The 12,983-nt window shown below is 38.6% G+C and overlaps 1 protein-coding gene across 1 annotated transcript in view; it reads right to left on the reverse strand.

Moving 5' to 3' along the window:
- Positions 1-12,983, reverse strand: part of KCNH1 (potassium voltage-gated channel, subfamily H (eag-related), member 1) — a 161,715-nt gene that overhangs the window by 131,360 nt on the left and 17,372 nt on the right. The window contains exons 4-5 of the mRNA XM_010000929.1: positions 10,874-10,992; positions 4,425-4,817 (exon numbers count right to left, since the gene is read on the reverse strand). Of these exons, the coding sequence (XP_009999231.1) occupies positions 4,425-4,817; positions 10,874-10,992 (512 nt within the window). The remainder of the gene's footprint in view (positions 1-4,424; positions 4,818-10,873; positions 10,993-12,983) is intronic.

A 12,983-nucleotide genomic window follows, 5' to 3' on the forward strand; every position in this document is an offset into this window, starting at 1 on the left:
ACATACTAGCTTCTCTCTTATTGAGCCACTTAAGTGAAAACTAGATAATTTATATTTAATAGATCTTTCCTGATGATCTTCTACTACGCATTTATTTCTCTTCTTCCTCAACTAATACGAGTGATATATTGTTCTGAACTTGCCAACAGCCAACTATTGACCACAGTGTTCCATTCAAACACAGATAGCAATTACTACTGCAAACTCCCTCTTTCAGAGATTTATATGATGGTGACATGACTGGATTCCACTTCTACCATGAGATTTCACAACAGTGTCACACGTAATAAGTCTATTTTATTCCAATATAAACCATATCTTATGGTATTATGGCTGAAAACACAGGACAGAATTACCTTAACTTGCCTTTGGAATTCAAAGTCTTAAATTGCGCTTTTTTTTTTGGCAAAAAAAAAGTGGAATTTCCTTTATGGCTGTTTTTTATTCAGTCTACTGATTGATTCTGAACATAAAAAGATAACACTATCCCTCAAAGTAGATGGTATTACCATAAGTTAGGAATGATACTAATTACTGTAAAGGACAACTGTCAAATTTGGTTGCGATCATTCAAATTCAAAAGATACTAATACCACATGTTTTAAGTGCTGTATAAATTTTAGAGCAATATTTACTATTTGTACTCAAACTATAACACAGCACAATGTATACATTCTTACCAGTAGAATGCCTAAGCCTAGCATTAAGTTGATTCACCAATCAGTGGAATTTTATTTTTTTTCTTGAGGCTCTATGGCAGGTCAAGAAAGTATTTTGTATTTAACTGTATCATTAGTTTGCCATATATAAATTCCAGGAGAAACATTTAAAACTTTCCTTCCATTTGGGTAGCAATGGGAATTTCTCTGCAGCTATTCGTTCCTTCATTTGTTGAATTCTGTTCATGTTTGAGTATGACATATTGAGCTGTCTCTTTGAGCACAACATTTGAGATCTGAAACTTCATACATTCAATATATTCATATATTCATATATGATATATATTCAATATATTGAATATATTCAACTGCATAGGGAGGCAATTAGGAAAGCTAAGGCCTCCATTCATATATTCAATTCTATGGCCTTGAACAAAGACATTAATGTTTTTCCTTTCCTCTTCCATCTGTAGAATGTGGCTCTTGTATTAATAGCATTTATTAATAGTTGTATTGATTAATTGTTAATGAATTCAAATTATTTTTGGAGACAAAAATATTCCCAGTGCGGAGAAGAAACTGGAATTTCAATTATATTTTAAAATGTGTAGAGAAAATATACTAACGTTCCAAACTGCAATAACAGAAAGAATTTTAAAACTGCTTGAAGAACACAGAAGTCGCACTCAATTTTGTTTCAATACTTTCCGTTATAAAATACAAGGAAATAATTAAGTAAATTGCGAAAGAGAAACTGACTTCAAAATGGAAATAAAATCCAACATTTTTTTTTACTAATATCCTGTCAAAATGCTGATCAACTCTCACTTTATATGTTATAAGTAATCTTATATTGCTGGATCACTTTAAAGAAGGCAAAAATGGTTTCACTCTTCATCTAGCAAGTGATGGGACAGTCCCAAAACTACCCAGAGCCAAAAGAGCATCAACACCCTAAATACACATCTTTTTACTTCTTCAGGTCCTGTGTGTCCCTTGCAAACGAATTTGTCTCCATCACAGTAATTACAGCCATGTTAAAACCAAACTGACTTGTCAAGTTTGTTCCTCCATGACATTCTCAGTGTCTTTAGTGATGTTTCTTTTAATAGAGAACGACAGCAAGCAGAAAAAAGCAGTGAACTTCCACCTGTTCTAGTCCCTCTTCACCACAGAGAGACTGCAACAGTCAGGAACTATTTCCTCCTGCTTCAAATCATGTATAGAAAACATCAAATCAGGAAAACAGCAGTTCATATTCTTAATCTCGTTTTATCACCAATGTTGACACCGGGTACCATTTAATCTCTGACAATTCTTTTAAGAATATTCACATTAGGACTAAAAAAAATTATTCCCACAGCAGCCATAACCACCTACTAACTCCAGCCTCGTGGCTTCAGTGGAATTCTCTTTAACAAAATCAAAGTGACACACAGATAACAATCTCCCTTGGCTACTTATAACTTGAGCAGTGCAGCTCACAGCTGATTTAATCCGACTGTGAAGTAATGTGGTGTATAATCCAGGGTGAGAGACAGGTAAAATTTCGACTAGTAAACCTGAAAGAAAGGGAGCTTACCCAGAAGGGAATGCTCTACACAACAGAGGAGAGATAAGGTGAAGCCTTTATACTTTCAAGACTCCTTCAATGTGGCTTTTTTTCCCCCCCATCTTTAATAAAAGGTTATCTTTCTCTCTACAGGCAGCTCATGAAACAGTGATCAGCATATACCGTCTAAATCCCCATCAGATGTGCACTGTGCTACTCAGCTGGCATTGCTGGTAAAGCCCCTCAGGTCCTGTAAACCAGTCTATGAGCCCTTAATAGAAGTACAGCAATTTACACCAGCAGAAATGCTGCTTTAATGACCCTACAACGATTTATACCAGCTAAATGTCAAAACCCACTAGGGGAAATAGAGAAAAACAATCTTGAAAGGCTAGCATCAAGAAAAATGTTTTTTCTTTGGGCGCAACAGCTAGAATAACTAAAACTTAGACTGATTAAGGAGACTGTTCAAGAGCCGTAGGAAAACTGAAGTACCAATCAGCTCCTCATTGTTACAAGGCAACACTGAGACAGGGAACCTGGACAAACTCAAACTCACACAAGAATTTCTCTGCAGAATTGCTACTGTGAGCCTGAGAGTGCCTGTGCTCAGCTCAAATGCTGTCACAGCCATTGGTATAGACATGTTCCCTGGGGATGTGTTGTAGGTCACATCACCACTCTACAGCTATGAAATGTTCCTCCAGCAAAATCATCAGCAGGTTGCTACTATCTGCAGTGGGTGACAAAAGCTTCTTTCCTTTTATTTTTGTCTCTTGCTTTTTTCTTTTTTACTTTTTTCTTGTCTTTTTTTTTTTAATTCTTTCAGTCTAAATGTCAAAAACTGACACAGAACCACTTCTTCCATTGCTTTATCAGTACCACAGTAAAGTAACATGGGAAAGCCCTGAACAACAAGCTGCAGCCTGAGTCCTTTTTATGACAAACAAAGATTTAAGGACAGGGCTCACAAGGCTTTTTTGCTTAATCTCATCTGTGTTATTTCAGTCCACAGCTTTATGTAAAATGAAAACCTCTCTAGGGAATTAAATACCATATAACATTAGTCTTTTTCCAGTGCATCCACTATCTTGCCTATTTGTTCTCAAGTCATGGAGAAAAATATTGTAAATACTTCAAATTTTATAAAAACCTGAGTAGTATATTTTTATAAACATTATGGGGGTTTATATTTTTACCTGGATATTTCACTTGACATAACTTTCTTTGAATAGCTAGGCTGTCCTTTATAACATGGGCACGTTTTAAAGGAAGTAATAAAAATTAAATTTCACAAGCTAAACATTAAATACTAAGCACTGGTGAGATGTGTATACATGTTACAGGTTTAGCATGTGTCACAGACACATCATTAGTTGATGGTTCAGATTTTATAACATATAATTAAAAATAGGACTGCTGGAGTCCTCTTTAATGTTTTATTAATAATTCATAAACTCATTGAACTATTTAGGAACCTTAACATATTTAGTGTAGGAATATTTTCTTGGCAGCCTGATGCTGAAGGAGGATAAGCAGTTAGAACAGAGTAGTGCTGTGGTTTTAAGTTCTTTTGCTAGCCTGTAACCTGTTCCCAAAGAAATGAGCAAGAAGACTCTGGATTTCCAGGTTTCTCCCTATCCTTTCATCTAATTATGGAACTACTAAATACGCATCAAAAAGCGTCTTCATTTGCTTCCTCTAAAATAGCTGTTGCCAACAGTGCTGCCACTATATGCCCACACAGAACTTCCTGGTGGTCTAAGGGTGAGTCACTGCCCACCTCTTTGCCACCTGCTATAACGCATTAGAATCAGCTGAGAAAAGCGTATTATACTTTCCAGCTGTTCATGTGAGTAACTGTCATTAGTAGTCATAGCCTGTTCAATAAACAGTGAAAGCAAGAGAACCCTGCCCCAAGAAACTATCTTGACACACCAGAAACAGCTATTTGTGGTAAGTCAGGGGAAGCAGTTTTCCTCTGTGCTGTACAGTGCTTCTGCTGTCTGCTTATGCCTGTCCTCCTGAACTCTGAGGATGCAGAATGAAGGAAAATAAACACAAATTTCTGCCACAAAAACTTCTATGTGTGCTGAGGGCAGCTACTATACACATATGTACATCAATTCAATGTATTTCAAAGCATAAATTTATTTCCTCCCCCCAACCATTAAGAAATAATTAATGGTTGTAAGTGGAACTCATATACTGACCTCATCGACGTTCTCAAATGCATTGATGACATCATATGGTAAGCATGAGAGCAGATCAATCACAAACCAGGTCTTCAAGTAATTCATGCGAATCAGCTTTGGGTCAGAGATCACCTCTCCTGCTGGCCCCACAAAGGTGGTATGGAAATTAAGCACAATGTCTACCAAAAAAATTACATCTACAATGCTGTCGACGACTAGCCATGCCACATTGTTCTGTTTGGTTTTAAAGGAGACATTGTAAGGGACCAGAATAGCAGTGTAGAAGGTTAAAATCAAGATGATCCAGTCCCAGGTTGTCTTGAAAACACAATAATGCAAAATTATATGCGGTGGAGTCTTTGGTGCCTCTTGTTTGTACTGTGGGAGGATTTCAGAGCCCAGCTGCAATACCTGTAGGCACAGAGATTTCAGGAGAAAAAGAAAACGTGCTTAGTTTTTTAATGTCATTTTTCAAATTGAAGATACTCAAGCTCAGTGCAACAGTTGATAAAAACATGTGTCCATTAAATCTTTTCAGCACCACAAGTGATAAGCAAGACAGGCTAAGTACTCTCTTAAACAAACCAGCATCAACCTAAGAACAGTTGTTTCTTTTAATACCTTTCATTATATTCTGACACTGAGCGAAATGTGCTGGGTCTTTGAGACATATAGAGGAGAGACAGCTCTAAATAGATGAGACGGATAAATGATGGGCAGGAAGACAGTTGCAAATATAAATCACTGGCAAATCCAGGAACAATACAACAACTTCTGAGTTCAGGTCCAGCACCAGGACCACTGGACCACACTGGTTTTCAACTTTGCCAATTTAACTCTTCACTATACTGTAACTTATCTGTCTTACATTAATGCACACTAAATCAAGTTTTAATTTTTTTTATTTTTATTTTTCACAGAGGGAAGATCAGTGTCTTCAGTATCTGATGGTCTACAGTGAAATAACGATGCAATCAGGTCTGAATCCAAAAAAGCACTACAGCAAAAGAAGATCCATCAGCTTATATTTTAAAAACCAGACCACAAGCTGAGCACATGCTCCAAGTCTTTTGCCTAACTGCAATCTTGATCAATCCTGCCCATTTTAAGTCTACTGTCTCTCCAGTTCTGCACACTAGTGCAAAAGGAGTATGATCCTGTATTTAATTACTGGGAACTATAGTTTCTTTCACATACCTGTGAACAAGAATGTGTCTGTTTACATCTATGGATATACATGAGGGTAAAACCAACATGAAGGATCTATCTTAAAATAAAGACAAGTTAAATTTTGAAATTAAATTCATCCTGGATGAGTTAAAAGGAACACAGAAGTTTGCTTGAGTGAGATGTGTTTACTAATGCCAAACTCATAGCACCTGAGAGAATTATTTAGGAGCATGGCTCCTTTTTCACATTCATTTACACATAGCTCAGAGTAATACAGGGAGTAGAGAAGGAAATTAAGTGGGCAGCTTCTCAAGCAAAAGATCAGACAACAAAGCTATAATAGGAGGGTGTCTACCTTTCATGCTCCTTATCTCAGCTTTTTAAATGTCAATTATTTAGACATGGATTTTTATCTGCAAGCTTTTCTCTTTTTTTTTTTTTTTTTTTTCTTTTTTTGGTGAACTGGTGGCCTTCTTTTCCAACAGATTAAGCCAAAGGGAACAAAAGAAAACCATCAGCTACAAGAGTCCTACTTGGACAAAACGGCTTCAGATTGAGTTCCCTGCTGCTTTGCACCTCGCATAATCACTTACTCTTGTGCACAACAGGGGTGAGACACTGTCAGATCAGTCTCTTGCACACATATAAATGACAATGGCAGTTGCAACCCTATTTACTTTGAGCCCAGTATGTTCTCCAGAAAAAAGCAGCATGACCTGTTCAGACACACCCGCTTGTTAGCACAGAGGCATCAACAGTTTCAAAAAAATAATAACAAGAGGACTTAGTAATTTTGTTTCAGTGAGTTTCCAGAATGACAGAAGAGGGAAAAGGAACGTTTTCCCCTAAGTAGAACCCTTGAAGGCCAAACTACAACTCAACCATGTCCATTGCAGTATAAAGTACTCTGTCACTCCTGACCCCTGCCTCAAGAAGGTTCTCCATACTAAAAAAAGAATTAAAAAATAAATTTTAAAAAAAGTGGTGAGAGGAGCTGGAGGCAACACAAGGCAGAAGCAGTCTCTTCTCTGCAGGAGGCACGGGCCAGACAGTGCAGTCCCCAGATGTCACTGGTAGTGACTGGAAGAAGCAGAGGTTGTGTACAGACTTAGTGTGTGTACTCAGAGCAGCACTCCCTTCAGAGCTTGTTTGCAGTCCCAGGGACAAATGTTAGGATGTCTTTACTCAACAAAAGCTCTAGTCCAAGATCAATACTGCTAACACCTCCTGCTCTCCATTTTGAACATCACCACTGTACCTGAATCAATTAGAAAGCACTGAGCTACTACTGGCTTTTATGAGGACTGGCACAAGTACTGGCTCTACCACAAGATCCCAAGCCTGAAATATACTTCACTGAGCAAGGAGAGTCCTCTGCAATATTCACTCACTGGAATAACTGATGAGCAAAACCAAGCATAGTAACATTTTTCAGTCAGTTAACTGGATTCCAGTTCTAATGCTGAGATCTTACTGGAATTGTATCACCTCTTATAAAAACAGGGTGAAAACCTAATTGCTTCTTTTGCAAGTGCATGTCTCCTAGAGCTTACTTTTTGAGCCTCTGATATTATATGAAAAAGTCAAACATTTTTTGTAACCGTTATAATTAGCAAAGGAAGCACAACCATGAAACACTGAAAAAATAATAGGGTTAGTTCTTGTCAGATGGATTCTTATAGATACATAAGTTCTAGTCTGAGAATTGTTTCATGCACTCCATTTTTGCTACTGTGACCCTTTTGAACTCCAAGAACTTGCTTAAATTTTGCATCATCCAAACTACTTACTGGGAAATGTACTAATGTATTCCCATAGGATTAATCATCTCCAGATGACAGAATCACAGAATTGTTCTGGTTGGAAAAGACCTTCAAGATCTTCAAACCCAACCGTTAACCTAACACTGACAAGTCTTTAACCATATCCTTAAGTACTATGCCTATACAACTCTTAAATACCTCCAGAGTTGGTGACTTCACCACTGCCCAGAGCAGCCTGTTCCAATGCCTGATAACCCCCTCTGTGAAGAGATACTTCCTAACATCCAACCTAAACCTCCCTCAGCACAACCTGAGGCCATTACCTCTTGTCCAATTACTTGTAACTTCATTAAACAGACAGATCACCACCTCTTTACAACCTCCTTTCAGTTCCTCATCAAGAGCTGTAAACTCCACTCTCTGCACCATATAGCAAAGCCAGGAAGATGCACAGAGAAGTACCTTCTGCCCTATTCCAAGGTGCTCTTGCTGCACTCCAGCCTCTAGGGAGGGTAGTGTCAACCTAAAACACAGTATTTGCTAAAGCCATCAGGTGTGGCTACCCAGCCACATGAAGTAACTAGGTTCGAACTGCTTGTAAAGGTACTTTTCCTGGAGAAAAAAGAAAAAAACAACTCAAGAGATTAAGATAAAAGTAATGATGAAGAAAATATACACAACTATATAAACAGTATGCTGAGCTTCCACCCATGTACCCTGAACAACTTTCTAAAGAACTGAAACAATCCAAGTTTTGGAAAATTATTCTCTATTATGCAGTTTAACCATAGTAAAAGAAGTATTTGTTTCAGAAAGTCATTAATAGAAGTATTATTCCAATTATTTATGATTCATTAGCCACTATAGCTGTGTTATCTGAGTTTGTTACTTGTGGTAATGATGTGTGATACTTTAATCGCTCTCTAAAGCCAGAGAATGTTATTTTGAGAGCAGATACGATAAATTTCATCATTAATTTCAGAAGGCTGTGTTCATGATTTAATTTTCTAACATAACAAAAATAAATTATCATAGGTATGTTAAAAAAAAGGTTAATATGTCACCAGTCAGGACTCATAAAAGTGCATCAACAAGTGGTTACAATTATTTATTTATTTATAAGACTGCATGACTGGGGAAAAAAAGCCCACGCAAACAATTGTTCATTTTCAACCTAATCTCTCCCTTTTGTGTTTTCAACTGCACATGTTTGCATTCTCTCACCCTCCCTTGATCTTGTTTTCACAGACACCCACACAAATTGCTCCCAAGCCAAGGGCTAGGTGCTAAGCCTCCACTTGAAGTAGATTTTAGTGGCAGCTATAAGGCCCTGGTAGACAGAAGTTCTGTTATTAAATAGTGCTGCTAAACACCATTATAATTTTTCTGCTTTTATTTCTCATAACTATAGCGTTTTTAAAATGATGACACAATCTTGTTTAGCCAAAACTGCCTGGTAAATATACAGAACACATCAGCTAACACATGTACTATGCAGTGACCAGGAAGAACAGTCTTACAATCAGTTCCTTGGTGATAAAGCCACAGACGTATGAATTACTTTATATTCTTATTTCAAAATGTATTCTCAGAGTTACCTAACACCCTGGCATCAATCGCATAATTAATTTAAGCAGCTTTCATATGACTGCTATTAGAGAAGTCAGGCTAAACAAATCTACACACACTGGCAAAAGTCAGAGACTGAGGCTTAACAGACAAAGCTTGTATTATCCATGGCTTGTGGACACAGTGAAATAGTTTGTCACTAACACCTTCCCTAAACTAACATTTCATAAATAATAAAACAAATTGTAAACTTTTGTGGCAGGCTCCTGTTTCATATTGGTAGAAAACCTTGCCCCACTCAGTTTGTAGGACACAACTGGCTCCGTAGGTATTTAGACGAAGAACTTAGATGAAGAACTATGAGCAACACATATGATATTCCAATAAACGAAGAGCCTTCTCAAACAAACATGATTGATGTGAAATGCCATAGTGAGTAAAAGAAAAATAAGGCTTTTCAATTTGAACTTGAGGTTTCAAATAGGCTACTGCAGAGATGAAGGAAAAAAAAAATAAATTCAAAACACAACAGGGAACAGTTGGAGAACCCATGTTCAATATCATTGAGAGATCTTTCCAGAAGAAGCAGCCTGGCACTCCACGTGTCTTCAAAGGAAGAAAAGTGGGCCTGTCTTTATGATTATCTGCAATCTGCTTTTCTCCAGTGTAAATCTATTGACTTAAGTGGAAATTACAGTAGATATGCAACAAGGTACCTAAAATCACAGTTGGGGCTAATGTTCTTTTTAAAATAATGAGTGCAATATCCAGTAAGCAATTAAAGAAACTCATTTCAGACATGTAAACTATACACTTGCCCTTTATTATTTGTAATGAATCGACTGGCTGAGTTAAAATACTTGGCAAAGACATGTGGAGCACAATGGCTTGCAAGAAGTTTCTGTAATGTGTAGTCACTTATGTCCAGACTGAGGTTCACGGAGCCACACAGAATAGCCTCAGACCTCAGCTCACATGTGATAACAGTACAGGGCTGGGCAGGAGTTGTTTATTTTGCAAAGAAACAAAGACATATACGGGGCAAAATTAACAGAGTACTGACTATATGAAGACCCCATGGAGTCCATCAATGCCTTATACCTCCAGCTACAGAGGAAAATTAAGAATTATTGGCAAAAGTCAGGGCTGCTGCCATGGCATTCAAAGCAATAGGTGATACAGGAGTGTCATGTCACATTGGCCATGCCATCATTAAGCCCATATCAAGATTTTCCTTAAAATGCTATTACACCAGGGAGACCCTGCTACTGGCCAGAAAGACCATTACAGGAAACCTGGGACAGCCTCTCCCCCTCGTGGCAAAAGCCCTAAACCTGTAAGTATTACAAGGAGTCTTCTCTGCCTGGAGCTTTTCTTACAACTTTGAGAATCTACATAAATCACAAGGTTTCATTTTCCTCATCTTTCTGCACTGTTGCTTGTGGCATCTTACAGCTGTTTTGGCTATAAAACTAGTAACTGAAACATATGTTTTAACCAGTTTGTAAAGCAGAACTGGGATCCCACTGAAAAGGAACCAGACATAGATGAAGGCAGAGTATAACTGTGTCAAGGATTCTCCAGAATTTCTTTTTCTTACTAGCCTGAGTTTTTCTCTCCGCAATTTGGCACAGGTGAATAGTCCAAGGTCCTACTAACATTGAGATCCTCAGAAGAACAGATACTAAGCAAGAAAGTATGACTTTAATAATAATGCCAGTATAAGACTTCACTGAGATGTGGAACACAACACTGCAATTAGGTTACATGAAGTCTTGAGGACACCTATTTCCATTCCGCTGTCCCGGGACACATTTCACAGCACATGTGCCATATATATTGAGCCCCCACGCCTATCAGCAGGCTTCAGATTCCCAAGTCAAGGTGGGCAAGCAGTGCTTTTGGCTCACATGGAGACAACACACCCAGAAAGGCTAAAAACGTGTCAGGGGAGGCAAACGTTACCTCGGCGAGCCGCGAATGCTTGTGAACATTCTCTCCCTTCTGCACGCTGGGGGCCAGCTGCTGCAGCACGCCCCGGCTGCTGGTGAGGGCGCGGGTCAGGCGGGCAAACTTCCCCCAACCTGCAGAAAACAGGCAAGATTATACACGTTACCAAAAAAAAAACCCCAACAAACAGCTGCGAGTGTCCCACATAAAGCCTCTCATAACTTTCTAAAAAAAAAAAAAAAAAAAAAAGAGCGATCTGCTTTAATACTGACCATTAGGGTGCAGAATTTAACCAAGGGCCTGATAAAAGCAAGGCATAAAATCGGTGTCAGGGTGGTAATGTAATAAAGCACATGACTGCAGTGACTTTGTATTCAATGGCTTTACGAGAGTGCTGTTACATTAACGGTATCTTCTTTAAGGATAAATGTCCACTTTACAATAATCTCTTAAATCCAACGGCAAGATTTGGATCTCACAGCACTGCGGAAGACACTCCAGGCTAAGCATGATGTGAGAACAGAGTCAGACACAACAAAAATTACAGTTGCCTGTAATAGATGTGAGTCTGGCCTCAGAGGTATCAAGCATAGATCTGGCGTAAGGAGAGAAATAGACATAAGAAAAAGCAGAGCAGACAAAGCAAAACAAAATCATTAATTGTATCCTCTCTAAACAAAAGGGAGAAATATACAAATAAATTTTCTCAGACCGCAATAAAACGTTTAGCAGCTTCTGGCAAAGAAGTCCTGTGTTGAATTTTAATTCAGAATATTTTTTACAGTAACTTCAAATATCCTCAAAATAGAAGACCTTGAATGAAAGTCACAAGAGCTAGTTACAGCTGTAACCTTTACAAGCAGTACTTTGCCATAACAGTCAGGCCGAATATACATCTGGGTATCTTTCATACTCTGAAAGCAAAGTATTAGTGCATTTAGTCCCAATCTTGAAAAATGCTAGCACTACCAGGGAACTGATGAGCAGTCTCACCTTCTACTCCAAATGAGGATGCTCAACACTTTGTATCTTCAGTTCTTAATGAGAACCTGGTTCTAGAAGAAGTTTCCTCCACATTATGGTTTTATCACCAAAAGAAATGACACTATTAGCATTGACTCTTTTCAAAGACCATTCTGCAGTTTAGCCTACAAAGGATCCCTGACAAGTACAAAAAGATGGGTGGCGAAAATACTACCCAATACTTTGCACATATCCTTGCTTGACATCACACTTTAATGGAGTTTGTAGGAACATATTTGGTAATTTTTTAAGTGAGCACAGATTATGAAAAAATTACACGGGTCTGTTATTGAACAAGATCTTCCAGGGCAGACCTGAAAACAGAGTTTAGTTTCTTCTCCTTTATGAATATGCAAAATGGTGTGCAGGACCAAACTCCTCAGACTGCTCCAAAATCAAGAATAAAATTTAATACTTTCTAATGTCTTAAAGCATGTTTTACAGCAAGTCTGTCACCAATAGTTTCACAGCCAAGTCAAACAAAATTAGTCAACACTTTCAGTCAGTATTCAGCAACCAGCAGACTGAATGATTTCCACTCAGAAAGCCAGATCTTTCCTGATAAAACTCATGCAAGATTAGTTACTATACTAAAGGACTATTTCTCAGAGAAATAAATCAACATAACAGAACGTCAAGTGAGGTCACTTTGAATCTTATAAACCACTCAGAGAACTCGACTTCTCGTAATACTTTTCCATGAGAAGTGGTGGGGTTTGGTGGTTCTGAGGTTTTTTTAAGACACACTTTAAAACTAGTACTCTTGCTCTGTACATGGAGAAGTCCAACTACAATTGATAGGCTAAGGCTTGAAGGCCTTACTGCCTTCTGACAAAAGCCAGCAGAGGGTACAAGAACGGATCAGGAGGGAGAGACCACTAATAATGGCTAGTCTTCTGTTGATATAAACCAGACTAACCTTTGTAAAGCCCAGACAGCTGCAGCAATTTACAGCAACCTAAACCAGAGGGTCTCCCGGAGCCTCCCCCCCTCCCCAGGCGCCCGCTCCCGCAGCGCCGCCCGGCGCTGGCCGTGGTGCTGAAGCAGCCGCGCCCGGCGCTGGCCGTGGTGCTGAAGCGGGAGGCGACGGCGGGCGGCGGGG

Source organism: Chaetura pelagica, unplaced genomic scaffold (genome assembly GCF_000747805.2).
Source record: "Chaetura pelagica isolate M959 unplaced genomic scaffold, ChaPel_1.0 scaffold161, whole genome shotgun sequence".
Taxonomy (NCBI): domain Eukaryota; kingdom Metazoa; phylum Chordata; class Aves; order Apodiformes; family Apodidae; genus Chaetura; species Chaetura pelagica.